A 27,643-nucleotide genomic window follows, 5' to 3' on the forward strand; every position below is an offset into this window, starting at 1 on the left:
CCGAGGGCGGAGGCGGGGAGGGAGCGACAGAGGCTGGGAGGGGTGTTGGCGAAAGCTCGCGCGCTGTGTATGGTCTATCGGAGGCAGCTGACCTTTGAGGAGGAAATCGCTGCTCTCTGCTCCTTCCTGTAGTAACAGCCGCCGCCGCCACCGCCAGAAGCCCGGGCCGGAGCGACAGCCGCGGGGCAGAGAGCCGGCCCCGCCGCCGGACGGCTCGGCGCCACCAGGTGGGGGGCCCGGCAGCGCGTCCCGGCGGCGCGTGCGGCGAGGGGCCCTCGATCCCGCCCCGGCTCCGCGCCCCGGGACCCGGAGCCCGACGGCCGGGCGGGGTGCAGGGAACCGTCCCGGGACCGAGAGGGAGTCTCGACGCAGCGTGCAGCGCGGACGAGGGACGAGGGACGAGGGACGCGGAGGGCGGGAGGGTGGGGGCCGAGGGTGGGCGCCGTCCTCGCCGGCGGTGGGCAGGGGGCGCTGTCGGGCTGGGCAGTGGGAGACCGTGGGGCACAGCTTGGGGGCGCAGACGAGGAGAGGGAGCGTCCGTCTTCCCAACCCTTTCTCCTTACAACCACGTGCCCTGGGGGACCGAGCCGTCCAGTGGAAGCCGTCGGTGGCGTTGCCCTAACTTTGGGCTGGGTTATCCGGCCTTCCCAGAAATTGGGGCTCGGAGTAGGGGGGATTCTTGCAGCCCTCCCCAGAGGGCCCGTGGGCCTCTGCCAGGTTTCTCTTTCAGTTTCTAGCTGTCCCCCCTCTGGGGAAGCCCCGGTGGGGCGAGGGGAGAGGAAGAGGAGGAGGGCACCTGACTTTCGAGAGCCCCTCCCCAAGCCTCAGCAGGTTCCTTGTTGGAGGGAAGGGCGGCCTTCCCCTCCTCACCGTCTTTCTTCCCGCACAGGAAAGCGTGTCTGTGGGAGGGGAGGGGCATGGCCTGACCGCGGTCCAGGGATGGATGGGCATGGCAGGGCCACGGGCAGGCCCAGGCCTCGCCTCTGCCGAGGAGGCGCCCGTTCAGCCCTCTCTTCGTCCTAGGTGAACGGACATGGCGGGCTGGATCCAGGCCCAGCAGCTGCAGGGAGATGCGCTGCGCCAGATGCAGGTGCTGTATGGGCAGCACTTCCCCATCGAGGTCCGGCATTACCTAGCGCAGTGGATCGAGAGCCAGCCATGGTAGGTGCTCCTGCCCTGTGCCTTCCTCTGCCCGTCCCTACCATCCAGGCCCCTTGGCCTTTAGGTCTCCTCTTTGTAGTTTGGTATGATTCTGGTTCTGTCTATCCTTCTCTGTCTGGAAGGGGCCGTGTCCTTGGGAAAGGGGAAGAGGAAAATGGGACCCTGGGAGGGGAGAGGGGATGTTTCTAGATTGTGATGCCTGTGGAGATGCCAAGAACAAGTCTTGTGGGCTCTGGAGCACCCTTAGTCAGGAGCCTGGGATTTCCATGTCCCTCGTGGTGCCTGACCTCCTTGCCCAAGGAGGCGCCACAGGAGGCTTCTCTCCCCTGTCTTGCCCCAAGGGATGCCATCGACCTGGACAATCCCCAGGACCAAGCCCAGGCCACCCAGCTCCTGGAGGGCCTGGTGCAGGAGCTGCAGAAGAAGGCGGAGCACCAAGTGGGGGAAGATGGGTTTTTGCTGAAGATCAAGCTGGGGCACTATGCCACGCAGCTGCAGGTGGGTGTGCTCTGGGCCATCTCCAGGGAACTTGTGTCCGCCTTCTCTTTCCAGCATCAGAACCCCTGGGTTTTTTCCTGACCTGGCCACTGACTCATCGTGTGACCCTGAGCTTATCGGCAACTTTTCTGTGCTTCAGTTTCCCCCACCCCCTCTTTTTAAATCAGACCTGTCAGATTCCTTTAGTATATTACAAAGCAAGGCGTGGGGCATGTTTGTCCCCAAGAGAAGGAGGGTGGGTGAAATGGCATTCTAGACAGATCAAGCAGAAGGGCTGGAGGTAGACTGAGTCAAGATTCCTTTGTTGGCGAAAGGAAGACTGACAGATTCTAGAAATGAGGGGATGAGGCAAACAGTCATCCCTCTTGGGGCTCTTTTAAAGGTAGGAGAGCTGCTGAAGTAGGGTGGGAGAAGGAGAAGAGGTGCCGTGGAGGCAGGAGCTGGATAAAAGAGCCTTGAATTCAGGGTTTGATGTAAGATTTAGCTTCTCCTTCACATGGAGGGCGAGGGGAAGGAGTACAGGGAGAGAGGAAGTTTTTGCGAAGCAGGAAAGGGGTGTGGGTGGTACTCATAGTCAAGCGCTTATTGGAACTCACTTGTATTTCTTAGAGAGCCCTTCTTCAATACAAGCAGCACAGTGCCAGGGAAATAAAGTCCATCCCAGAAGAAGGAGGAAGCAGGAGAAACCTGGGGGGAAGAGGGAAGCAAAATAAGAACCCAGGGCAGGAGTAGATGGGAAGTACCTTGACTTTGGCATTAGATGCCCTGAATCTTGAGTCGTCTGCTCACTCACTTGTTTGCCTCTGGACAAGTAAACCTCTCTGAGCATCAGTTTTCTCATCTGTGAATTGTGGATAATAGTTTCTGCTTATGTCGCAGGGTTTCGACGCTGTGAAACTCAAAGGAGATGGTAGATTGGCAGTGTTTCGTAAACTGTGGGTTTCTAATGCACTGAAAACCAAATATGAAGATCTGGGAGGGGAATTGAGTCAAGGAGGGATAGAGGCAGCTGGTGGTAGTTGCTGAGGCCTCCCGGGGAAAGCTGAGGCAGGGGCTGGAGGAGAGGACGGGGTGCGCATGGTGCTGCAGAGGGTGGCCACTGGTAGCTGCTGTTGGATTCTTTCAGAACACGTATGATCGCTGCCCCATGGACCTGGTCCGCTGCATCCGGCATATTCTGTACAATGAACAGAGGCTGGTCCAAGAAGCCAACAATGTGAGTGTCCCATAGGGATGGGGAGAGGCGTTGGGAAGTCCTTCCATATGCCTTTCTCTTCAGATGGAGCTGTGTTTCATTTATTTTTTTAATTTTTTTATCGTCTTTTTTTTTTTTTTTTTGAGGAAGATTAGCCTTGAGCTAACTACTGCCAATCCTCCTCTTTTTGCTGAGGAAGACTGGCCCTGAGCTAACATCCATGCCCATCTTCCTCTACCTTATACGTGGGACGCCTACCACAGCATGGCTTGCCAAGTGGTGCCATGTCTGCACCTGGGATTGGAACCAGCAAACCCCGGGGCCGCCAAGAAGCGGAACGTGCGCACTTAACCGCTGCGCCACTGGGCCGACCGCAGAGCTGTGTTTTATAAACACAGGCATGAGAGAGCACCAAAGAGATGAGAGATATGGGCAAGTGTAAGAGGCAATATTACATGCAGGTGTAGCGTGACCCCCTGGCTTCAGTCCCTGGCTCTACCACTTACTAACGGTGTGACTTGAGCAAGTTACTTAACCTCTCTGAGCCTCTGTTTTTTCTATTGTAAATGGGGATAGTAATAGTGTCTACCTTATGGGGTTATTGTAAGGATTAAATGAGATACTGTGTGGGCCGAGGATAGACAGACAAATGAAATGGAAGAGGAAGCCCTAAAAACACATATACACATCTAGAAATTCAATCTATGTCAGAGATGGCATTACAATCATTAGGGAAAAGTTTGTCATTCATTAAATGGGGCTGGGGCCAAAATAAGAAGTGTTCTGTGGGGGCTGGCCCGGTAGCATAGTGGTTAGGTTTGCATGCTCTGCTTTGGTGGCCCAGGGTTCACAGGTTCAGATCCTGGGCATGGACCTGTATACCCTTCATCAAGCCATGTGGTGGCAGGTGTTCCACATACAAAATAGAGGAAGGTTGGCACAGATGTTAGCTCAGTGGCAATCTCCCTCAAGCAAAAAGAGCAAGATTGGCAAGGGATGTTAGCTCAGGACCAATCTTCCTCCCGCCCCCCCAAAAACAAGGAAAAAGGAATATTCTGTGGACGGGTCTGTGAGGAAAATGGAGCCAAGGTCTGTGTCAGAAGAGCTAACAGTGGCACACTCAGAGAGGTGGAGCAGGGACCCATCTCCCAAGTTCTGATCATAAAGGCATTGAACATCTGCTTAGACAATGATACCAATGTTCTGTTATCTGCAATAAAGCAAAATGAATTTCATAAATTGATGTAACATAGGTAAAGACCACTGAATAGAGCCTGGAAAACACAGGTCGTATTTATTATTTATTTATTTATGTTGTGGACACTGATTAGGGCGATCGTATAGTTCATTCAGGGAACATTTCTTGAGGCCCTGCGGTACGTCTGATGCTGGGCTGGGGCTGGAGACACAGCTAAAGGCCTGGCACCCCACTAAAAGGGATTCAGGTGATGACAGATTCTCTAGGGGTGAGCCGAGTGCAGAAGAGGCATGTATGGACAAATAGCCAGCTCAGATTGCGGAGGCGGGCAGGGGGGTGTCCTGAGGAGAGGGATGTCTGAACTACGGGGGGGTTGGGGGGGAGGGTGGAGTTTTCCATTCAAAAGTACCAACAGTGCAGGGCTGGCTCCGTGGCCGAGTGGTTAAGTTCATGCGCTCCGCTGCAGGCGGCCCAGTGTTTCGTTGGTTCGAATCCTGGGCGCGGACATGGCACTGCTCATCAAACCACGCTGAGGCAGCGTCCCACATGCCACAACTAGAAGGACCCACAACGAAGAATATACAACTATGTTCTGGGGGGCTTTGGAGAGAAAAAGGAAAAAAATAAAATCTTTAAAAAAAGTACCAACAGTGCATGTGAGGGCAGGAAAGCATGAGCCATCTTATCACATTTGAAGACTTGCACGTAGTCAGTGCTACTGGTAAAGCCAGAGAGGAGGCAGAAGCTGGGTCCCAGAGGGTCTTCCAGGACAACCCTTGTGTCCCTTGACCTGTTGCAATCACAGAGCTATCTGTAAAAATACCAATAAACTTGGCCCCAATGAAGAAGTACATGTCTCTTGCACAGGTGTTGTCATGGTTGGGGGAAATCCTGCCTCCCCCAGCCAACAAGCTGTTCTGGAATGCCTCTGATGTCCTAGGGCTTGGGGCTTTTGTGATCCACAAGACAGTCCTGGGACTTAGGGAGCTCACATCCTAGTGCAGGGAGGCAGACAAGAAAGCAGTAAACAAATACAAGAACAAGACACTTTCAGATAAGAGTGGTGCTATTTTAAATTGGCCCATCAGAGAAGGCCACTCTGAAAAGGTGCCAGTTGAAGTGCCAGCCTCAGGAAGATTTGGTGCCAGAATGTTCCAGAGTGATGGAACAACAAGTGGAAAGGCAACAAGTGCCCCGAGGTAGGAAGATGCTTGTGTTTTCAAGGAACGAAACGTCGCTGGTGTGCTCGGCAGCAGCGGAGCTGGGGGCGGAGGAAGCAGAGGCTGTGTCCGCTAGGGCGGTGGAGCTGGGCGAAGGAGTTTGGATTGTATTCCGAGAACCATTCACTGGAAAGGCCCTGAAGACTTGGTCCCCTCTCAGCCAGGTGTTGAAGAATAAATCAGACCAGGTCACTTAAATGGCTGGATCCAAGGAGACCTGTGGATGCCTGTCCTCTGAGTTTGTTTTGGGGTCTCCAGCACACCGCCTGTGAGAGGTTAACCCTCTTCCCTCTTGTCTTAGTCACAAGAATGTCTTGAGTGAAGATGCAGACAAAGTGTGTTCACATAGCCTTGTTCCCCACTGTGTGCCCAGCACCGGGCACAGTCCATGGCGTCAGGTCATGTGGAACGTAGAATGAGGGGTCATCATATTTAGGAGGAAAACCCAGGTAACTCCTGAAATGTGTTGAGTTCCAGTTTCTCCAAAGAGAATTTAGATGGATCCTGTCTGGGAAACTCTGGTAGAGGGCAGATCTGCAATAAAGTTTCCACTATGCTTCTGTCAGGTCACTTGTTTTTCCTCTTTTTCCGCCTCCCCACCCCCCCAATTCTGGCAAATGACTGTCCGTCTGACTCAAATTGCCCTTCTGACTCTAGATCTGGAGTTTGGGGTACATAGTGTTAGCATTCACCGACGCCTGAGGCTTTCTCCCATCCTCACTGCCCAGCCCACCGCTGCCTGCACTCTCCCCCCATCTGTCTCCAGGGTACTTCCCCTGCTGGGATCCTGGTTGATGCCATGTCCCAGAAACACCTTCAGATCAACCAGACATTTGAGGAGCTGCGACTGGTCACACAGGACACGGAGAACGAACTAAAGAAGCTGCAGCAGACCCAGGAGTACTTCATCATCCAATATCAAGAGAGCCTGCGGATCCAGGGTGAGGCCCTGCGGCGTGGGCAGGGTGTGTCTTGAGGACGGGAGTGAGGACCACTTTGTGAGCTCCTGCTGGGTCGGGGCTAGGTCGGAATCTGTCTCCCCAGAGGCTTACCCAAAGCCTGGGAGGAGTAGTGACTCTCAGTGATTGAGCCCCTGCAGTGGGCCAGGCTCCAGGCGAAGGCTTTTGCATGCATTACTCAATTCAACCTTTACAACAGCCCTACAAAGTAGGTAGCTGTATTATGCCTGTTAAAACTGAGATTCAAAGAGAACAAGTAACTTGGCCTGGGCTCCTTGTATTAGTTGCAGAACTGGATCTCAACTAGAGATGCGTCATAAAACCCTTGTGCTTTACTAACCAACAGTCTCTCCCTAATGGTAGGTATTCAGTGAATATCTCAGTGAATGAATGGATGAATGAATGAATATGGACGAAGTATTCCCCAATCAGAGGGAGGACTCAGATTGGGAGTCCCCTGATTGAACCAGGCTAGGGAGAGGTGGAACTCCAGGAATGCCCCTTCTTAAGCCTCACTGATAGGAAGTGGAGCTGGAAGGAGGAGGTGACAGTGGAAAACTCCTGTTTCCTGGAACTGTAGTTGGCCAATGGCTGCCATGATAGAAGTGTGGGGGAAGAAAAATTAATTCAGAAGGAATTAACCCCAGGTACAATTTGAGGAGTCTTGAGACATCGCCCATCTTCCTCCCACTCACGACTGGCCCCAGAGCTGTGCCACCCCAGCCTAGTGAGAACAGGAGGTGTCAAGCTGCCTTTTCCTTTGCTCTTTTTTTTCCAGCTTCTTAAGGTAGACCCTTAGGTCATTGCTTTTAGACCTTTCTTCTTTTCAAACATAGATATACTCAGACCTATAAATTTCCCTCTAAGCAATGATTTAGCTGCATCTTATGATTTTGGATATGCTCTATATTCATTTTCATTCAGTTTGAAATATTTTCTAATTTCTCTTTTGGTTAATTCTTTTACCCATACATTAGTTAGAAGTATATTGTTTAATTTCCAAATATTTATTTTTTTCTACATGTCGTATGACTAGTGACTTCATTTTCATTTCGTTATAGAATGCTATTGTTGTCAGAGAACATACTCTGTATGATCTCAGTTCTTTTCCATTTATTGAGACTTGTTTTATGGACCAGCATATGCTCTGTCTTGGTGAATGTATCTTGTGGACTTGAAAAGAATATATGTTCTCCAGTTGTTTCATTCAAAAATAGCAACAATAAATTCAATAATGTTAACCTATATAGCATAATATATAATGTTTACATAATAAAGTGTTACCCAAAAAAACCCCAAATCAAAAAACCAATAACATCCATATTTTCCAAAACAAAATGTGGTGAGTAGAGTGGCATTGCTTTATATTTTTACAAATCTCTTTAATGTTAAACCTAATAGGAGACAGCTGGATCTTGCTTTCAATCTGTCGTAATATCTGATATCTTGTAGCCTCCAGAAAACTCTACTGTATACTTATAAGAGACTAAAAGAGAAAAGGGCAAATAAGGTCTTATAGCCTTAAGAAAATAGTTTTGACTTTGTGGACCCCCTGTTGGGGTCTTGGGAACCCTCGAGGGATCCCTGGTCCACACTTCAAGAACCACTGATCGGTGTCTTTATTGATTTTTTGCTTAATTGTTCTATCAGATGTTGAAAGAGAGGTATCAAAATTTCCTTATTATATTGTACAATTGTCTACTTCTCCAGTTATTTCTGTAAATATTTCCTCTATGTATTTGAAGCTTTATTAGATGCATATACATTTACGATTATGTCTTTCTGACTGACACCTTAATAATTATGAAATATCCTTCTTGATCCCTAGTAATACTCTTTGTCTTGAAGTATACTTTATCAGATATTAATATAACTATTTCAGCCTTCATATTCTATATTGACACAGCATATCTTTATCTATGCTTTTTTTTTAACTTAGCTGTACCTTGCATATAGTTGAGTCTTGCTTTTGTATTTATTCTGAAATGTCATTGGGGTTTTTTGTTTCTTTTTTTTGCTGAGGAAGATTTGTCCTGAGCTAACATCTGTGCCAATGTTCCTTTATTTTGTATGTGGGTCACGGCCACAGCATGGCCACTGAAGAGTAGTACAAGTCCACGCCTGGGAACTGAACCTGGGCCACTAAAGCAGGGTGCACTGAACTTAACCACTAGGCCACAAGACCAGCCCCAGAAATCTCTGCTTTTAATTGGAGTGTTTAGTCCATTAATATTTAATGTAATATTTAATACAGTTACATGAGGTCTACATGTAATATTTATTTTCTGTTTTATCCCTTTTCAGTTTTTGTTCCTCTGTTTCTCCGTTTTTGTTTTTTTATTATTTAAATTTTGTTAGAATTCTGTTTTTAACTAAGCTCTCCCTACTAAGCCAGCCCTGTCAGCAGTTTCTGTATCTATGACTAGCACATTGCCTGGATCATAGTAGGTGTTGAGTGAATGTTGGTGGGATGATTCTAGCATGTCTTCCGTCTGAATCCACCCCAGACTGACCCCAGAGAAAGGATGACCCTCTTCCTAGATTCAGGAACAGAAGATTTCAGCCTGTTAGTTCTACCCAAGGCTTTTGACTGGTTGCTAGTACTTCTGATCCTATATTTGGTTTTCTGTTTCCTATTTATGAGTTTGGGTTTGGATTCCGGTTTGGGTTTGTGCTCATTATGCAATGTCAGTTCAGTCCCATTTATCCAAGTTCACCCATCAGAAACCCAGACTATTGACCTGTTTGTGCACGGAAAGGCTCAGCTCCCTCCAGTGGAGCAGACAGTTGCCTCGCGTCTGCTGGCATCCTTCCCAGAAGCTTCTGCAAATTGCCAGGAGAGACTAATTGGGTCACTTGCCTGGGGAAGCTGGGCCCAGGTGTTGGGCTCACCACCACCTCCCTGTGGGTGGCAGGATTCCCGAGGCGGCCGTCCAGATTCCTCTGCCATGTTCCATGCCTGGACACTTCTCTTCCTGCTCAGTCCCCTGCGGTGCGATTGGAACCCTGTTTCTCAGTTCTCTTCTGGTTCTGGGCTTTTCCTGGGTGTGCAGAGTTGCTTTAGTCTGTCCCAGCTTGTGCATCCGTGGGGCAGGGCCTACGTCAGTGTGACATGGCCCTCAGAGGCCTGCCAGGAACTTGATCGACCAAGACATGCTGACTCTCACATCTTCTCACGCAGCTGAGTGAGGACACTGGGAGGTTGGAAAGGCTCCTGGCAGAGGTGGTGAGCCCACGTTTAAGACAGTGTTACCGTTGGAGGGAGGGATGGTTTGCAAGCAGGAGACGGTGCACAGGTGGCTTTAGCTGTGGAGATGTTTGACTCCTCCAGCTGGGTTATTGGTACCCAGGTGTCCTGCATCATGCTTTCCACCTCCCTGTGTCTGAAGTTTGTCATAACGGACTTTTTGAAAATGGTGGTAAGGCCGCACTGACCCCCGTTCCTGCCGTTGATGAGATTCCTGTCAGCCCCTGTGGAAGGAATCCGCTCCCTTTCCTGAGAGAATCTTGCTGCTTTTGTGTCCCCAGCGGGCCCTGCACACTCTGTCCCCCTCTCTCGGAGTCTCCCCTCTCTCCTGGCTGGCCGTCTGGCCTCGAGGGGGCCCAGCCTGGACAGACATGTGAGGCCCCTGCCGGCACCTGGAGAGACGCCTTCTTCCCCGAGGAGGGGCTGGTGTGCTCCGGGAAATGGGACGGAGCAGCGGAGCGGGGCCTTCCCGCTGAGGCTTTGCCGTGTGAGGTGGGGCGGGGCAGCTGCCGTCTCCGTCACCCTTTAATGCCGTCCTGTAACCCATTAACCGCGAAGGACTGACTCTCACCCAGAGCTGCACATGCCGGGCATTCTCTTGAGCATTTTCTGGCTCATCGCTTGTTTACTCCTCACAGCACTCACTGAGCAGGTGCTGTGGTTCTCCTGTTTTTCACATGGGGAAACTGAGGCACAGGAGAGCGACGTGCCCGAGATCACCCATCTAGTAAACGGCGAGGGCACACTTCAAACCAGGCAGCGTGGCTCCCATCCAGACCCCCGTGTGGCGTGAGGAGGGCTGGGCAGCCAGCTGGGTGGGCTCGGGTGGGACGGAAGGCCGCAGGGCAGGATTGTCCTCGGCTGTACCCCAAGCTTCTGTCTCCCCACTCCCTGGAGGGGAGCTCAGAGCCGGGAGGCCAGGGAGCGGAGCCCACTCAGCTCTGGGCACCCTTGGCGGCTAGAACCCCAACTTGCCCCTGGTCAGATGTGTCCCCTTGAAGGCCTTGTCTCCAGAACAGGTGTGTGTGGTTCCTCTGGGCTTCTTGCTGGAGGCTGGAGGCCGTGGTCATGGGTATCCTGTCCCTCCTCCAGCTCAGTTTGCCCAGCTGGCCCAGCTGAACCCGCAGGAGCGTCTGAGCCGGGAGACGGCCCTCCAGCAGAAGCAGGTGTCCCTGGAGGCCTGGCTGCAGCGCGAGGCCCAGACGCTGCAGCAGTACCGCGTGGTGAGTGGGGTCTGCGTCCCTCTCCTCCCAGGCCCGGAGGTCCACATCCCGGGCTGTCCAGGGGGCCGGAATGGGGCTAGAGCCAGGAAGAGAGCAGGACCCGGGAGAACAGGAGGCCAGATCTCTCTTTCCTGTGGGGGCATGTGCAGCAGAGCAGGTCTGGGCCGGAGCAAAGCGTGTGCCTGGGGCCTGGTCCCGGGCCCGCCTCCTTAGTGAGGGCCTGCAGGTTGTTGTCTGGGAGCCCAGAAGGGCCTGCTGTCCCCACCTCCCTCAGGAGCTGGCCGAGAAGCACCAGAAGACCCTGCAGCTGCTGCGGAAGCAGCAGACCATCATTCTGGATGACGAACTGATCCAGTGGAAGCGGCGGCAGCAGCTGGCTGGGAATGGAGGGCCCCCCGAGGGCAGCCTGGACGTGCTCCAGTCCTGGTAATGGGTGTGGGGGAGGCAGGCAGGGAGGGCAGGCGGGGCCGGGCAGGGGCTCAATGTGGTGCCACCAGCTGCTTGTTCTGCCTCCTGCATTTTCGTGTGCAGCGGGCTCGCTCTGTCGTGGGACAGGTCTTATTTCACCAGTGGTTCCAGTTCCTCATACAGACTTTGATGCCCCCAGATCACACCGTCTTCCCTGGGAAGGAATCACTGTGTTGGGGAGCAGGGCAGGGCTGGGTGTGTAGAGTGATGGGCATGCTGGTGGGGCCCAAATCAGGGCGACTCCTGCTGTGTTTCTCTGTGTCTCCAGAAGGCAGGGCAGGTCTGCTCGCTCAGTGGGTAGAGTGGTGGCTAAGGCATGAGTCTTCCTGGGGAAGGGTGGAGCTGGGTGTTGGGGGTTCTCCCCAGCCTGGGAGCCTCCCACCTCTGGCGTGGGACATGGGGGTGAAGCCATTGTCCTCCCGTTGGCCCTGGGGCTGCTGTGCAGGTGTGAGAAGTTGGCCGAGATCATCTGGCAGAACCGGCAGCAGATCCGCAGAGCTGAGCACCTCTGCCAGCAGCTGCCCATCCCCGGCCCCGTGGAGGAGATGCTGGCCGAGGTCAACGCCACCATCACAGACATCATCTCGGCCCTGGTGACCAGGTGATGGCTGCGTCTTGGCCACACCCAGCCCCCCATGTGGTTGGCCTGGGGGAGGGAGGGGTGCTTTGCAGATGGGAACTCTCGCTTGAGTCCTTGTCTCTCTCTGCCTCACACCCTCAACCCCCTCCGTCCCCAGCTGCTGTGGCCTCTTGGTGTTGACCTTGCCCATTTTCTCTTGTGGACACTACAAGGGCTGCCCTCGTCCCCTGCAGCCCGTGCCAGCTGCTGAGGTCATTTCACTGCCTCCCCTCTCGCCATCTCCCCCGACTCTCAGCAGCCTCCCTGGGAACAGGGGCTGCGACATGGGCTCCTAAGTCACCCGCTGAGGCAGCCTCCCCATGCAGAGGGACCAGAGCGCAGTCCCCTGAGGCAGCATCTGGTCACTTGTGTTCCCACAGCACATTCATCATCGAGAAGCAGCCCCCTCAGGTCCTGAAGACCCAGACCAAGTTCGCAGCCACTGTGCGCCTGCTGGTGGGCGGGAAGCTGAACGTGCACATGAACCCCCCCCAGGTGAAGGCCACCATCATCAGTGAGCAGCAGGCCAAGTCACTGCTCAAGAACGAGAACACCCGCAAGTACGTGCCCCTCCCTCCACCCTCTGCTTCTCCCTAACCCTGTCTGGGGCCCACTTCTATTCTACAGCTGGGGCCCTGCGTAATGGGGACAGCGTGGCCAGCCTCCCTGCAGCCTTTTGTTCTGGCATTGCAGATGTGGTCCAGTGTCTCTCCAGTTCACTGTGTCTGTCCTGGTGTACTCTTTGCTCCTTATGCTCAGAGGCCTTCCCCAGTCCCTGCCGTGCCTGGCACATAGTAGGTCCACAAGGACTGGGCTGCTGGGGTGTTCTAGGACATCTGCTAAGCACTGGGACACAACTGTGATTCAAATAGAGCTTGGTTCTGTCCTGGCCTAACCTCTTGATTTGCAGAGGCAAGCAGCAGACATGAGACACAATTGCTGGGATGTGACAAGGGAAATGTATAGGACACAGTGGAAGTGGGTCATGGTGGGGTGGAGCAGAATGACAAGTAGTCTCAGGTGGCAGGATGAATAGGAGGTGGCTACTGAAAGAGCGTGGAAAGGGAAGACTTTCAGGCAGAGAGAACATAGGCCTTGTCCTGAAGGAGGAGCATAGAAGTGTTTGTATAGAGGACCTGGGAGGGGAGGCAAGGTTCCAGGGGTCAGGGCAGGCCACCCGTGAAGAGTGTAGTGAATGAATGAATGAGGGAATGAAGAGTGAAGAGAGAGACTTGGTGTGTGTACTGAGTGCCTAGATCCATGAGTGTCTGGGGCTATAGGAAGGGCAAGTGCAAAAGTCCTGAGGTAGCACCAAGCTTGCATGCTCAGCAAACAGACAAGGCAGTGTGGCTCACTTGTCCTGAGTGAGGGGAGAGGAACCCAATGAGGCTAGGGAGGTGGGCAGGGGTTGATCATGGGGATCCTTATAGGATCAAGATTTTAAGTGTACTAGAAGCTGCTGCAGGCCCCCAAAGGCCCCCACGTCAATCTTGATGCCCGAGGAATTTTTAACCTAATGATAGAGACCCAGACCCCTTGAAGACTTTGCTTGGGTACTCTCAGGGTGTTGAGAAAGTAAGCCGAGAGACACACTGAGGGACAGTCTTAGGGGACAGGGCAGGGCCTTTCTGGAGTGAAGACCCCAGCCCAAGGTGCAGACAGGACCATGCTCCTGGCCTGGGGCCCGTGTGCAGATGGGGCTCCCTCTCCTTGGCAGCGAGTGCAGTGGAGAGATCCTGAACAACTGCTGCGTGATGGAGTATCACCAGGCCACCGGCACCCTCAGCGCCCACTTCAGGAACATGGTGAGGAAAGGGCCGGCCCTTCGAGGGAAGGTCTGCCCAGAGCTGAGTCCTTGTAACCAGACTCTGTCTCCCTGTCGCCCTTGGACCTCGCCCTATAGTCGCTAAAGAGGATCAAGCGCGCTGACCGGCGGGGTGCGGAGTCTGTGACGGAGGAGAAGTTCACGGTCCTGTTTGAGTCTCAGTTCAGTGTGGGCAGCAATGAGCTTGTGTTCCAGGTGAAGGTGAGGCCCCCTCTCCCATGCCCCGCGGATCACCCAGGACGGTGACGGCACCTGCCTGAGGCCCCCTGGCGGGTTGGGGAGCGCCAGAGCGCTGTGAATCCTCGCACAGTCTCGGGCCAGTTACTCCTTGATGCTGTCAGAAAACCTACTTTGGCTCCGCTGGTGCCCGTTTGCTAGGTTCTAATCTGGCACCAGCCCACAGAACTTAGGCAATGGGCCAAGAAGAAATGCGTTGTGTTTTTTTGTTTGTTTTTGCTTTCGTTTTGTTGGGAGGGGCTTGTGGTTGGGATTGTGGGTGAGGAATGAGGGTTGGGAGTCTTGCCTGAGTGGAGGGCAAGACGGCGGTCGTACGCCCTCAACTCTGCTTCCTCTGACTCCCACAGACCCTGTCCCTTCCTGTGGTTGTCATCGTTCACGGCAGCCAGGACCATAATGCAACTGCCACTGTGCTGTGGGACAATGCCTTCGCTGAGCCGGTGAGTCCCTATAGGACCCCCACCTTGGCACCCCCGGGCCCTCAGAGTCTCCCAGGGTCAGCCCCAATCCCTCGGGCCCTTGATGAGCTGTCCTCCCCGACCCCAGGACCAGACCAGAGCTGAGGTGAGGTGAGAGGGCAGCTGGGGTGAGCGCCCTGCCCTTGGCATGTCCTTGGGCTCTGTCTGGGCTCTGGGTCCCGGGACTGGGGTCTGCTAGGTTCGCGAGTTGGTCTTTGGGCTCTGGTCCCTGATCTTCCCGCGCCTGTGGCTCAGGTCCCTGGTCTCTGTCCTCAGTCCCCTGGTCTGGGTCCTTACCCCAGCATGCCCACCCCGCTGCCTCTGCCCCCCGTCTTTCTTTCCTTTGTGTTTGTATCTCCTTTTCCGGAGCTTTCTCAGTCCTCTCTGTCTCTCAGTACCTGTATGTCTATGTGTGTGTGTGTGTGTGTGTAAATATTTCCTACCCCTTCAATCTGCCTTTTTTTTTTTAAAGATTTTATTTTTTTTCCTTTTTCTCCCCAAAGCGCCCCGGTACATAGTTGTATATTCTTCGTTGTGGCTCCTTCTAGTTGTGGCATGTGGGACGGCGCGTCAGCGTGGTTTGATGAGCAGTGCTATGTCCGCGCCCAGGATTCGAACCAACGAAACACTGGGCCGCCTGCAGCGGAGCGCGCGAACTTAACCACTCGGCCACAGGGCCAGCCCCACAATCTGCCTTTTTTTCCCCTTTCATCCCTCACTCTCAGGGCAGGGTGCCATTTGCCGTGCCCGACAAAGTGCTGTGGCCGCAGCTGTGTGAAGCCCTCAACATGAAATTCAAGGCCGAAGTGCAGAGCAACCGAGGCCTGACCAAGGAGAACCTCGTGTTCCTGGCGCAGAAGCTGTTCAACAGCAGCAGCAGCCACCTGGAGGACTACAACAGCATGGCCGTGTCCTGGGCCCAGTTCAACAGGGTGAGGGACCCGCTGCCAGCTGCCCGCCTGGGACCACCTGCGTCCTGCCACCCCTCCCCCACCTCACAGACAGGTTACTGCCCAAGGTCAGCGCTCCGCCCTGTACCCCCAACCACCCTCTCCTACAATCAGGAGAAACAGGGGCTAGTGCCCCCAGGAATGCAGGCAGGGGCTGCAAGAAACTGCTCAACTACGAGAGCCAAAGCGGGACGATGGAAGGACCTGGAGCTGGCAGTCAGGATCCCTGGCTTCTTGTCCTAGATCTGTTAACTAGTTCTCCAGGCCCCTACCCTTCTCTGTGCCACGGTTTCCCCATCTGTGAAATGAAGGGGCTGGGCAGCAATGATTTGAGTGTCTCGTCCCGCTCGGACAAGGCTTTACCCCTCCTACCCCAGCCTGTGGGATGTCTTGGACTCGTGTCTGGGAGGGCAGGGCTGAGTTTACTCTGTGGTTCCCTAGGATGCAGGTTGGGGGCTGGGTCAGTTTGTGGACTTCTGGAGTGTGGGGCCCTCAGGGGGAGAATGGGAGGGGGTCTCGGTGAAGATGAGAGGGCACTGACTGTTCCCTGGGCCACCTGTGATGACTGGGACACAAGCCCTGACTTGGGTTTCTGGGGGGCTCGCAGGAAAACCTGCCTGGCTGGAACTACACCTTCTGGCAGTGGTTCGATGGGGTCATGGAGGTGCTGAAGAAGCATCACAAGCCCCATTGGAATGATGGGTGAGGAATGGGGGCCATGGGGGTTGGGAGGGCATGGGCTCAGGGGACAGTGGCTGCTGGCCCAGCAGTGACACCGTCTGCTCCGTGCACCCAGGGCCATCCTAGGTTTTGTGAATAAGCAACAGGCCCATGACCTGCTCATCAACAAGCCAGATGGGACCTTCTTGTTGCGCTTCAGCGACTCAGAAATTGGGGGCATCACCATCGCCTGGAAGTTTGACTCTCGTGAGCGCTCTGTTTTGCCCCCACTCCTGCCTCAGAAACCCTGTCTCGATCTCCTTGCTCCTGTTCTCCATCAGGCCTGCATCCTTAGAGGGTACCTGGTGGGAAAGGGAGGAACTGAGTATGGAGTCTGGGAGGAGTATTGCTCAGAAATGCATTCCCTTTCTATCATTTTCCATTTGGGAGAACCTAAAATCATGGCCCCATAGCCTCCAGAACTGCTGGGCGAGACCTTCCTACTCTGCTCTGACCCAGCCCAGTTGGTATCTACTCACCTAGTTTGCTGGGTAGAATGTTCTCGTGGTCACTTCCTTGCCCTATGCTGAGGAGCACACAGGGGGGTTGCAATGCAGGCTAGTAAAAGCCTGGGTGTTCCGCGAGCCTGCCCTAAAACCCCACACCCCCATCCTCCTCTTGGTGGCCATGGGTTGTGGAAATGAGATTGTCCTTTTCACAGCTGACCGCAACCTGTGGAACCTGAAGCCATTCACCACGCGGGATTTCTCCATCCGGTCCCTGGCCGACCGGCTGGGGGACCTGAACTATCTCATCTACGTGTTTCCTGACCGGCCTAAGGATGAGGTCTTCTCCAAGTACTACACTCCTGTGCTCGGTGCGTCCCGCCCTCATGCTCTGGGCAGACCCCATGGACAGAGCTCTCGGGGCTAGGCAGCAGGACTCCCCAGGAATAGCCCAGGGACCATTTCCCCTGTGGATTTTGGTTACTGGGATGATGCAAAGCACGTGCAGAGGATTTCAGGGCTCACAATTGAGAAGAGGGAAAATGAAGCCTCTGACCCGGCTTTCTTCTCTGCAAAGTGCAAAGCTGAGTGGACTCTCACTTCTGTGCCCTTGGAGGAAGAGGCTGCAGTTCCGGGGGAGCAGCCAGGATAGTTTAAGCCCACAGATACTGCACGGCTCCCGTCTGAATCAGCTGCTCTCACCACTCCCCACCCTCAAACCTGCCCCCAAGTTGAGTGTAGGAAGCAAAATGGACAGATTTTTCCTCCTCAACATGTCACCAGTCCATTGATTGGGTTTGCTCCTTGGCGTTTGGCAAGGGTGGGGGTGGGGAGAGAGACAGGAAATGGCCAGAAAAGGAAGCAGGAGGAGGAACGACACCGAAGCCAGGGTCTGAGTGGCCTCAGGCTGGACCTGTCAGCCAGTGTTTATTGGGAGTCTGTGGGACATCTCATCCCTGCTGAGGCCCCACGGCCATGGGGGGGAGGTGGACTGCTTGGGAGCTCCGGGAGACTGGTTCTCATCACCGTTCCCCCCTCGGCAGCTAAAGCAGTGGACGGATACGTGAAGCCACAGATCAAGCAAGTGGTCCCTGAGTAAGTGTCCAGGGTCCAGCTCTGGTCTCCTGCTGCCTCTTTTCTCCTCCCCCTGCTCTCCTCACCCCTCCCTGCCAACCCCTCCTGTTCATGGGCCCAGCGTTCCCTCCCCGCCCCAAACCTGGCTCAGCCCTGGGGAGGGAACTGGGCTTGGTCCTGATGGGGCCAGTACCCGGGGCCCACTCCTGCAGCCGGAGTCCCAGGCCCAGTGGGCGCTTTGTCCTTTTACACCCAAAAAAGACATGAAGATGCCCTCTTAGCCCCTCCCCAGTCAGCTGCTGCCCTGAGGCCACTGAGGCTCTGCTCTGCTTCCTCCCGCAGGTTTGTGAGCGCATCTGCAGACTCTGCCGGGGGCAGCGCCACCTACATGGACCAGGCCCCCTCCCCAGCCGTGTGTCCCCAGGCTCATTATAACATGTACCCACAGAAGTAGGTTGTGTTCTCCTGGGGCTCCGCGGGGAGGAACGGGCACTTGGCCTCAGGCTGGACCCCTGGAGGGCTGGTGGGCAAAGGAACTCAGAGCTTCTTTAGGGCTGAGACCACCCAGACCAGCCCGGGCTCTGGCAGGGGTGCGGGAGGAAGGGAGAGATCAACCAGTAAAAGCATAGAGCATTTTGAAGCTACACATAGCAGGGTCCTTGCTCTGGTGCCAACTAGCTGTGTGACCTTGGGAAAATTATTGAGCCTCTCTGATGCTCAGTATCCTCATCTGTAAAATGGAGGCAAGACTACCTACCACATGGGGTTGGGATTAGGATTAAGTGAGAGAGTGCAGCTAAAGCATTTAGCACGGCGAGGCTGTTGTAAGGGCTTGATACAGGGTGACCATGGAGGGGTGGTCCTTCTTAGGGAGGTGGGAACAGGGTATTAATTGCTCCTCTCTGGAGTTCCCAGGATAGAGAATTAATTCCCTCTGAGCTGAGGGTGCCCTGGGCTGGAAGTCTGGATGCCTGGGAGGCATAAACTGCAGTGGGTGACCACAGGCTTAGGAGTCACAAAGACTGGAATTCCAGTCCTGCCTCTGCCTGCCAGCCAGATGGTCCCGAGCGTGTTCCTAACATGGTCGAGCCCCAGTTTCCTCCTCTATAAAGTGGAATAAATGTCTACGTTACAGGTGGCTGTGAGGATTGCTGTGCTGTGGTTGAAAGGCCAGGCCCACTGTGGTGCCCAGTGAATGGTGCCTCTGGTTTAATGGAATGGTGTCGTAGGTGGACAGAGCTCACTGACCCAACCAGCTTGTTTTATGGATGAGGACAGGGACAGAGAAAATGAATTCCCTCAGATCACTCAGTGAAGTAGCAAGAGATGAGACGAGAACTTGGGTGTCCCCCATGGAGCCAGTGACTGGCGTATTCAACTTGGGGTTGGGGGGTGGGTCTGGCCACAGCTGGTCCAGTTCCCATGAGACTCGGGTCTGAGTGGGGAGCAGGTCAGGGGCTGTGAGTCATGCCACCTCCCTCTGACATCCCTCTCTCTCTACCAGCCCTGATCCCGTTCTCGACCAGGATGGAGAATTCGATCTGGATGAGACCATGGATGTAGCCCGGCACGTGGAGGAACTCTTACGGCGCCCGATGGACAGTCTGGACCCCCGCCTCTCCCCGCCTGCTGGCCTTTTCACCTCTGCCAGAGGCTCGCTCTCGTGAATGTTTGAATCCCACACTTTTCTTTGCAAACAGTACTCAATGCGAAGGGTTCATATGAATTGTGATTTTAGTATTGCTGTGCATCTTGATGCCTATGCAGGCAGCACATGTACGCGTGCATGTGTGTGTGTTTGTGCACAAGGTGTGCCTGCCTCGCCTTTGCCGTCCTGGGTATGTGGTTGCAGCAGCAGCAGCCGCCTTTTTCTTCAGATCAAGGTGTTCCAAGGGCCCACAGCTTCTGCCTCTGTTGTAGAAGAGACTGAGCTTCTTCTGTTGTCGCAGGTACTCAACGAGGGAAACCTATTCCTGCCTTTATCTGCTCAGCAGCTATTTGAATGAAATTATTCAGGAAGGGGAATGGAGACAGCTAACGTCTCTAAGCTGAAGTTTTACTCCTGAGCTAGAAGCTTCGCCTCCTGGACACACGTGTGCATTTATGCCTGTGAATCTGTTCTCAGGCACGTGTGTTGGTCTATCGAGTCTTTCCCTCAGGAGGGAGGCTGGGGTTCAGTTGAGTAGTATTTTATACTTTATCTGATGAATATGGACTTCAGACTTCTTGTGAAGTGAGAGCTTATCTAGACCCTGGCCATGTCCCTAACACAGCAGAAATGGGTCAGTTGGGCCTGTCAGAGCTGCTGTGTGTGGCCTCTTGGCCTGCAGCCAGGGGTCTTGGGCTTTGAGTCTATGATGCCGTTGCCCATGACCCTACTCCCTCTTTCCGCTCTATATCACCTTCCCTCCATCAGGCCCCAGGCTTCTTCCTTGCCTGTCTGTCTGCGAGCTTGCTTATGGGGGAGGCGGGAGCGGGGAAGGGACCGGTCTAGGACATAGTAGGTGAACAGGGGGCCTGGGACTTGCATAATTGATCCCCTCCCCTCCTGGAAAAAACTGCAGCCAGTGAGCGGCTTGCTGCATGCCTGTGGAATCTGGAGTGAGGGTAAGAGCTGATCTCGGTCCCCTCTGCTGGGAGGCGGAACCTGGAACAGGCCTCCACAGTTGCATAACTGCCTCTGGTCTCAGAAGGCCTCGCTCCCAAGCTCACATGCCCCTCCCTCTGAGGCCTATGACACACAGCCGGGGCCGCTGGTGGCAGAAGATCGCGAGTCTCAGGTTTAAACATCTCTGAAGGAAGGTGGGGATGAGAAGAGGGATTCTTTTGTACTTTGTACATACGCCACCCATTTGTGTAAACAGTGTTTTTGAATAAAATATTTTTTTCATAAATTTGCTGGTATGACTCCTGGTTTGGGGAGCCCTGGGCAATGGGGACCCCTGGAGTGGGAGTCACTTTGTTCCTTCCTCCTGTGTGGCTGACACTATAACGTGTAGTCTGAAGCTACAACTCTGCTCCTTTTCTGTGTTTTAAGGTGCCGACCACCCCTGGAATACTTTCAGTGATTCTCAGGCTAAAGCACGAGGACTCGAGGTCTGGGGAAAAGATGGGTCAGGAATTACTGGCGGTGGGGGCACAAGGAACGGGGAAGGACTGTGGTCCGGGTCTCTCCTTCTCAGCTGCTGCTCTAAGCAGTCTTGAAGCTGGCTGCTGAGGGTCAGAGCCACCAAGACTCTCAGCCCTTCTGGGCCAGGGGCAGCGCAAGCCTCAGTAGTCCCACCCACCCTGGCCTCTTCCCAGAGACCAGCAGGTGGCACCATCCCACTGCCACTGTGCTTTCTAATTGTTGGCCTGAGACTGGGAGGGCGGCTGAGGCCAAGAGGGGGACAGTCTCCCCATTTGGCCTCCCCTGGCACCAAGGTGCAGGTGCTGTCACTGGGGTCCTTGAGGGGTAGGGGGACATTCGGGAGCAAGGACCTGTTGTCGAGGTTTCTTCAGAGCTCAAAGCAAGGTTAGGGGGGCTTGCAGCATGCCCCAAGGAGCCGCAGGGGCCCAGAGCGGGGCTGGCGGGGGTGGGTGGGGAGGGAAAGCAAAGCAGCCGCCAGCCGCCACCGCCTGAGTGGCAGTAATCTGCCGTTCCATCTCTGCAGGGGAAGGCAGCTCATATCTCACACCCAGGCTCCGTCTCCATGGTACTCGGCACAAGGGGAGGGGTGGGGGGGAAGCCAGTGAGTGGGCGCACTGATGTCAGTGGATTATCACCACTGACTGCCCAGGGCACAGCAGCAGCCAGTTAATAACGTGTTTAAGTTCATCCCACTGGGGGAACTGAAGAGAAAGTGATAATGGAGCAACTGTGGAAGGGGAGGCCTCGGGGGTGGAGTGGGAGTATCTTCGCCCCAACCTCCCTTAGGTAGCTTATCTGACCCCAGACAGGACACAGCTTGCAAAGGCCCGGGCAGGGAGGAGGGAGGAAGGAAGAGGGAGAAGGGAGGCCTCCACGCAGACACCTTTGTACCGGACCCCTGGCTCCTCCAGTTACCCCCACTTGGAGGCTGCTGGCTAACGTAAGATGGGGGTGCTAGGAGGGCCTGCGTCAACTTGGGATGAGAGGCTAAGGCGACCAGCCGGGAGCAAGGGCAACCATCTCCTCTGAAGACTCAGACTCAGCCTGTGTGTCAGGCTGCCCTGAACTGAAGCAGGGGAAAAGGGAATCTCCACCAGCCAGACACAGAGCTGCCGCGCTATCAGACGGTTCCTATATAACTTTTATTTCTGGAAGTTAAAGTAGATACAGCAATATACAAAAAAAAAAAAAAAAACCCACAATAATATAAATTTTTACACTATGAAGTATACATTGGAATTTGATGCAGTGGCCAGGACAGCATCTTACAAACCGCCATACAGGCAGGTTAAGCCATCCATGGGAATCCCTGGGCTGGGCTGAGCTGGGGTTGGGCAGGTCCCGGAGGATTCGGTTCTTTAAGGGAGAGGCCAGGACAAGTCTCAGGTCCTCTCAGAACTTTTGTTACAATCAGAATTAAAAGCAGATACACACGCTACCTCAAAGCCGCAAACATTACAATACCTGCTCCAGAGAGCCTGGATCCTAGCGCCAGGTCCCTCTGATCTAAATCTTCTTTCAGTTTATGAGTTAAGCTTATTATGAACCAAAGAGTGTTGCTGGAGAAGGGAGAGCTCTGTAGCATCTATCAACCTTTCTAGGAAGGAGGACAGGCATGGCCAAGGGCAATCCCTGTTTGAATTGGAGAGAAGGGCCTCATCCCCTTACTTTAGAAACCGGAAAATTTGGGTATAACATACAGCATTCTGTAGCAATTGTGATCAGCTGAGACACGGTTTTGGCCCACCCAATCTAGCCATGCCTCTGGGTCAGAGGAGGCCCAAATATCAGAGACCACCTTGCAAGCTACTAAGTATTCAAAATGCACAGTAAATGTGAGTTGTTCTGCCTCATCTGCGGGGCCCCAGTGGGAGGAGATAGACACCAGCACTGGAGGGAGGCCGAGGTGTACACTCCCTCACGGGAAGGACAGGCCTCGAGTTTATCAGTGAGCCTTCGCCCCTGGGTCAACCAATGAAGAAGCGATTACAGGTGCCCCGGGAATCACCAAGAAACTGGGACAAGAACCATATTCCCTGAGCTCAACCAAACCCTTGGCTGGGGCCCCACTGTCTAAGTCACGTCCAACTTGTAACTTTCTCCCTCTTATTCCAAGAGGTCCTGAGACCAGGATTCCTAAAGCAAACAGGACAGGGAGCTTTAGACACTGGAAGGAGCCTCGCCACAAGGTGGGTCAGGGGGACGGGGAAGGACCCAAGGATCATCCCATCCCTTATAAGGCACCCACAGAAACAAGCCAGGCTCTGAAACAGGCGCGGAAGTCCAGGGAGAAACGGAGGACAGGCTGTCAGCGTCCCTCTGCCCAGCCCGACCTAGTAATGGGCCAACACATTAAAGGCAAAAATAAAAACTTTGTTTATAAAAAAAAGTCTAGAATGTTTAAGTTCTCCTTAAACTTTTCTATTTCAAAGCCAAAGGCCAAGCCACAGCTTCAGATGTCTTTGAAGAGTTGGATCTGAAGCCCATCTCAGGGTTTATATAAATTATCAGCCTGAAGAAAGCTGAATGCCTAAAGCACCAAGAAGGCTCTTAACTGAGTTTCCTACATACTGGAAAGGCTATGCCTGCACAGGGGTTTTGCCTTTTGAAATTTTTTTTTTTTAAGTTTAAAAAGAAACTTATGGGCTTTGAAAATCCTGTCTGCTATTTGGACATTAGCAAGGTTAAAAGTGCAACGCCAGGAGCATGCAGCCAGAGGTGGCCTGTGGCATCAGTGTACAGAAGAGGCAGAGGGATGCCACCGGCACCAGGAGGCACTTAGCCAACAACAACAACAACACAAAGCTGCTGAGAAAGGGGGCAGGGGAGCAAAAGAGACAAGATACTGCCTCTTTCTCCCTCTTGCCGCCCCTTCCACATCCCCTGATCACAGTCTCAGAGAATGTATTCTTACTTGCATTTAGATAAAAGCATATCACCCATATTCACTCATTTCTCTATTTTAAAAAGTGCCCAGATTGCTCAAAGATAGCAGAAGTAGGAGATTAAAAAAAATCTGGAACCACAAAGTTAGGAGTTCAGCTGCTCTGGGGTTTGGCTGTCTGAGGGGTGGTGAACACAGGTAGGCGCCTCCGGCATCTCGTGCTCGGCTTCCGTCCTTGGCTCCTCACATGGGGGAGGTAGCGCACTCCGAGGTCAACTCCATGTCGAATGTGAGGGACTCTGAGGAACAGGCAAGGACAGCGATTTCAGTTGCCTGAGCCCTACAGCTGGCAGGGCACACACCCTTAGCCCTTCAGGGGACAGAGGCTCAGACCACTGCTGCCATCCAGTCTCCTGCCCCTGTTGGCCAAAACAGGGTCGGATAATCCAGATTTACTCTCCTCCCTACAGGGTTTCGCCCTCTGGAAAGGCTCGGTCTCCTTCCTACCTTAACTCATTCCCAACTCTCCATGCTTAAAGGAGATCTAAGGCTGCCCTGTTGAATGCGGCAGCCTGGAGCCACAGGTGGCTACTGAGCACTTGAAGTGTGGCTCGTCCAGACTGAGATGTGCCGTAGCTGTAAGATACCCAGCAGATTTCAAAGACTTAGTATGAAAAAATCTCATGAAGTTTTTCTTACATGTTGAAATGCTAAATTTTGGATTTATTGGATTAAATAAAACATATTATTAAAATTAACCACACCTGTTTCTTTTTACTGTTTTTTTTTAACGTGGCTACTAGAAAATGTATACTTCCACCTGTGGCACACGTTCCGTTCCTACTGGAGGGCGCTGCTCTAGAACCTCCTTCTACCAATTCGTGTGACCAGCTCTTGGACACAAAGGGGACAAGGCCTGTCAACCAAATACTCACCAAACTGCCCTCCTGCTGAGGGCTCAGCACCTTCACCATTATTTCCAAACTGCATCAATGAATCTAAAGTGCGGGGGGACATCGGCAGGTCAATGGTATTACTGCAGGTCGTTCTGTAGGAAATGGGGAGCAGCGGGAGGGGAGAGGGCCGGGTTGACAAGACACAATGGAGAAAAAAAAAAAAGAACAAAACACACACACACAAGCCATCAAACTCTGGTCTCCAACAGAAAAGTAAAAGCTCAAGGTTTTAAACACACAGGTCACTCTGAATTCTAAACATCACCCAGGGACTTCCACCCTCACAGGGTGACTCTCACCCGTGTCCTCCTCCCGGGACGACTGAGGACACTCGAAATGAAGGCAAATTGGGAAAGGAAGCCACTTACGGTGTCACACAGATAAACTTGGTCTTCAGGTATGGGGCAGCACCTGGAAGAAGAAAACTGGGGCTCACTGATTGTGACCCCGAGCTGGGTCCAGGGCAGGAGGAAGCCGGCCACCTCCCCAGGGCTGGCTTGAAGCTCACTCCATCCTGAGCAGAGACTGCCTGGACGCCCAGGGCTGCCCTCCCGCACTGGGCACCAGGTGGCGTCCCAGGGCTGCCCTTGCACTCGGCACCAGCTGGTGTCCCAGGGGCCCACAGTGTGGAAGTCCAGTGCTTCCCATGAAGCTTTCCTGACCCACAGAGACGTCAGCACACCCTTGTCCCACCTGAGCCTGGACAAACGCCAGCCCTGTGCTCATTCTCTCCCTAGATCATGTAAACATTCAACTCCCTGAATGTGGTCTGAGGATTCTATTCTGGCTTGGTTGTATCTCTTCAATAACTTCTCTGCAGGAATGGGGCATATGCAGTCTGGGCTATCCTGCTTAGACACCAAAGTCACGGCAGCTTTAAGAGACTGCGGAAATGCTAATACAGTTCCAAGCAAGGGGTTATACCTTCTATTCTTATCAGCACTCATCTGCGTCGCTTACATTTTTAGGTGAGGGTATCAGTAACTCCCTGGCTGGATAACCACATCACACCCAAAGCAGCCTCGGTGTATAGGGAGGATGTCTTGTGGGGCGGTACAATTAACTCTGGACTGGAAGACAGGAGGCCTGGGCTTCCTTATGTCTTCAACAGTGAAGCGGCATGGGGCCAGGCACTTTGGCTCATGTGTAAAATAAGAGGGAGCAGGAGACAGAGGTGCCCATCTCTGTCATTTGTAATCCTTGTTCTACAGCTAGAAATGGTATGATTGGAATAAATGAATTTTAGGTGGTCAATGCTTATACCAAGAGGCCAAGGAACCTTGGAGACACTGGCGTGAACAAACCTCTTAGGAGGCATGGGGCAGGTGGGGTGGGCTGAGAGAAGTACAGTTAAAGCTTGGGGCTTACAGAGAAACTGAGGGATCAGAAAGTATGGAAATCAGAGAAAAGGCATCATCAAGGGGCCTAGACTGCCATCGGAGTTTATTTTCGGCCAAGAAATAGATTAATTCAGTACAGAATTCAAAGCAGCTACCAAGGCAGGCTTCTGGTGTCTTATAAATCCTTTTTGGCCTAGACCTGAGAGGAGCTGACACCCCAGGCAGAAAAGGATTTAATTCCCCAGTGATCAAAGAAGCTGAGAAAAATAGCTTCAGCCTGAGATGCAACAGCAGAAGCAAAGGAGAACTAAGACTAAAAGCCAATTTACGGCTCTGTACAAGAAAGTAAATGTACTTTATCCAATTTGTAAGGGAAGGGATTTGTCGTTTCTAAGAGGGGCCTCTCTCCCTCAAGCCATCAGGAAATACTGTGTGGGCTTCTGGTGGAGGAGTAAGGAGGAAGAGTCCTGGGAAGACGGTGTATCTCTGGGACACAATTAGACCTTCATGACGGAAAGAGAGGAAAGGGGCACAGACCTGTCTCCCCCAGGACTCCCACTCTAATACAGGGACTCCACACACCTCGCCAGGCCCTACACCCCTGACCCCAGCACCACGCTGACACCTCACCGAGCCCCTCAGAGCACACGGCTTACATGCGCCTCCCCAGGAGGCAGGCAGAGCACTCAAGTAATGAGGTCCTTTCTGGTGACCAGTGTCTTGCCCCTGAGGAAACACTGATGACTCCAGGCAGGAGAAGACCAGGCTCCCAGTCACACAGGAGGGTAATGGTAATGGAGGGCGCAGCCCAGACTGGGAACTTGGATCTCAAAAGCAAAATTAGTCTAAAGACCAGCACTTGAACCTAAAAGTCCTTTGCAGAAGGAACAAAGAGGAGTGTGACAGGGGCTGATAAACAGATCCCCCAACCGAAGCAGAACGTGGAAAGACAGATAAGGAGCAGACAGGAAGTGAGAGTTCACCTCTTCTAGAGGATGAGCAAAACTCAGTACCAGAACAAAGGAAAAGGGAAGGCCAATTGTCATTTAGCTCAAATTCCCTCTTCCACGTCCCATTCTTCCCATCCCAAGAAGCTCCTCAGAGGGGATTCCTAGGAAAAAGCGCGAGGGAAGCTGCTGGGTTTGTGTGTGTGAGTTATTTGCAGAAAAACAGGTTTTTTTCAAAAGCAACTGGGGCAGGGAAGCTAACCTCAAAGAATCGCTTTAAACCCCTTCTGCTCTTTGATTAAGTTAAATAAAAATGAAGACGGGCACATCACAGTCTCCTCACCAGGATCTGGACGAGGACCCAGAGAGTCCAAGCAACAAACGCTGATGGGAACAGACCAGCGGGCTCTGCGCCTCTGCGCTGATAACAGCGCTCGAGAGTACAGGCTGGACGTAAGAGAGTTTACACAGAACTTACATAAACACATATGCTCCTGCACATTAAAAAACATCTTATTTTCAACAGCTGCCCATTCTAAATTCTAATTCTGCACCCTCCCACCAGTTACTGTCTTCCCCTTCAATCACCACTCTCCCCGACTCTGGTCCAATGCTGCCAACCCTCGTTTCCCCCAGAAAGCCGTTCTTCATCCCACTTGACACTGCTTACATTGTTCAGTGACCGGGAGAGGAAACACGCTAGACTGAAGTCTGAGTCGCAAACCTTCTAGCATCTAATGTAAGAAGCACTGTGCTAGCTGGGTGTCCTGCTACTAAAGGATTCTGCTCTCGCTTTCTCTTCACAGCGTTGTAGGTATGTCTGGGGTGTGTGCGTGCTATTTCCCCCTTTAGACTGGTGTGTTCCCGGGGACAGAGACTGGCGACTCT

At 53.3% G+C, this 27,643-nt stretch overlaps 3 protein-coding genes across 6 annotated transcripts in view; 1 reads left to right on the forward strand and 2 right to left on the reverse strand.

The window, feature by feature from the left end:
- Positions 1–150, reverse strand: part of STAT5B (signal transducer and activator of transcription 5B) — a 67,434-nt gene extending 67,284 nt beyond the window's left edge. Inside the window, exon 1 of the mRNA XM_070483279.1 lies at positions 93–150. The gene's annotated coding sequence lies outside the window, so the exon portion shown is untranslated. The remainder of the gene's footprint in view (positions 1–92) is intronic.
- On the forward strand, positions 90–20,392 carry LOC106826425 (signal transducer and activator of transcription 5A). The gene is made up of 19 exons (XM_044746085.2): positions 90–227; positions 1,024–1,161; positions 1,503–1,659; positions 2,786–2,875; positions 6,039–6,213; positions 10,571–10,701; positions 10,976–11,127; positions 11,615–11,770; positions 12,169–12,348; positions 13,506–13,593; positions 13,692–13,814; positions 14,198–14,290; positions 15,034–15,240; positions 15,866–15,960; positions 16,055–16,185; positions 16,640–16,795; positions 17,468–17,519; positions 17,841–17,948; positions 19,003–20,392. The coding sequence occupies exons 2-19, from the start codon at positions 1,034–1,036 to the stop codon at positions 19,163–19,165; spliced, it is 2,385 nt and encodes a 794-aa protein (XP_044602020.1). The 5' UTR covers positions 90–227; positions 1,024–1,033; the 3' UTR covers positions 19,166–20,392.
- A 1,364-nt stretch (positions 20,393–21,756) lies between these two features.
- STAT3 (signal transducer and activator of transcription 3) overlaps positions 21,757–27,643 on the reverse strand; it is a 63,638-nt gene continuing 57,751 nt past the window's right edge. For 2 of the 4 annotated variants that reach the window (XM_014833598.3, XM_014833599.3), the window contains exons 22-24: positions 24,837–24,879; positions 24,448–24,510; positions 21,757–23,811 (exon numbers count right to left, since the gene is read on the reverse strand). In XM_014833598.3, coding sequence (XP_014689084.1) covers positions 24,486–24,510; positions 24,837–24,879 — 68 coding nt within the window. In that variant the 3' untranslated portion in view covers positions 21,757–23,811; positions 24,448–24,485. Of the gene's footprint in view, positions 23,812–24,447; positions 24,561–24,836; positions 24,880–27,643 lie in introns of all 4 variants that reach the window. The other 2 variants (XM_014833597.3, XM_014833595.3) reach the window with 1 other exon arrangement.

Source organism: Equus asinus, chromosome 13 (assembly GCF_041296235.1).
Source record: "Equus asinus isolate D_3611 breed Donkey chromosome 13, EquAss-T2T_v2, whole genome shotgun sequence".
NCBI classification, from domain to species: domain Eukaryota; kingdom Metazoa; phylum Chordata; class Mammalia; order Perissodactyla; family Equidae; genus Equus; species Equus asinus.

Bases quoted from the DNA above. Each gene is read 5' to 3' on its own strand.
- LOC106826425 (XM_044746085.2), top strand. From the start codon at position 1,034: ATGGCGGGCTGGATCCAGGCCCAGCAGCTGCAGGGAGATGCGCTGCGC. The intron at 1,162-1,502 runs GTAGGTGCTCCT...TCTTGCCCCAAG, and splicing joins TGGATCGAGAGCCAGCCATG to GGATGCCATCGACCTGGACA. The intron at 11,771-12,168 runs GTGATGGCTGCG...GTGTTCCCACAG, and splicing joins ATCTCGGCCCTGGTGACCAG to CACATTCATCATCGAGAAGC.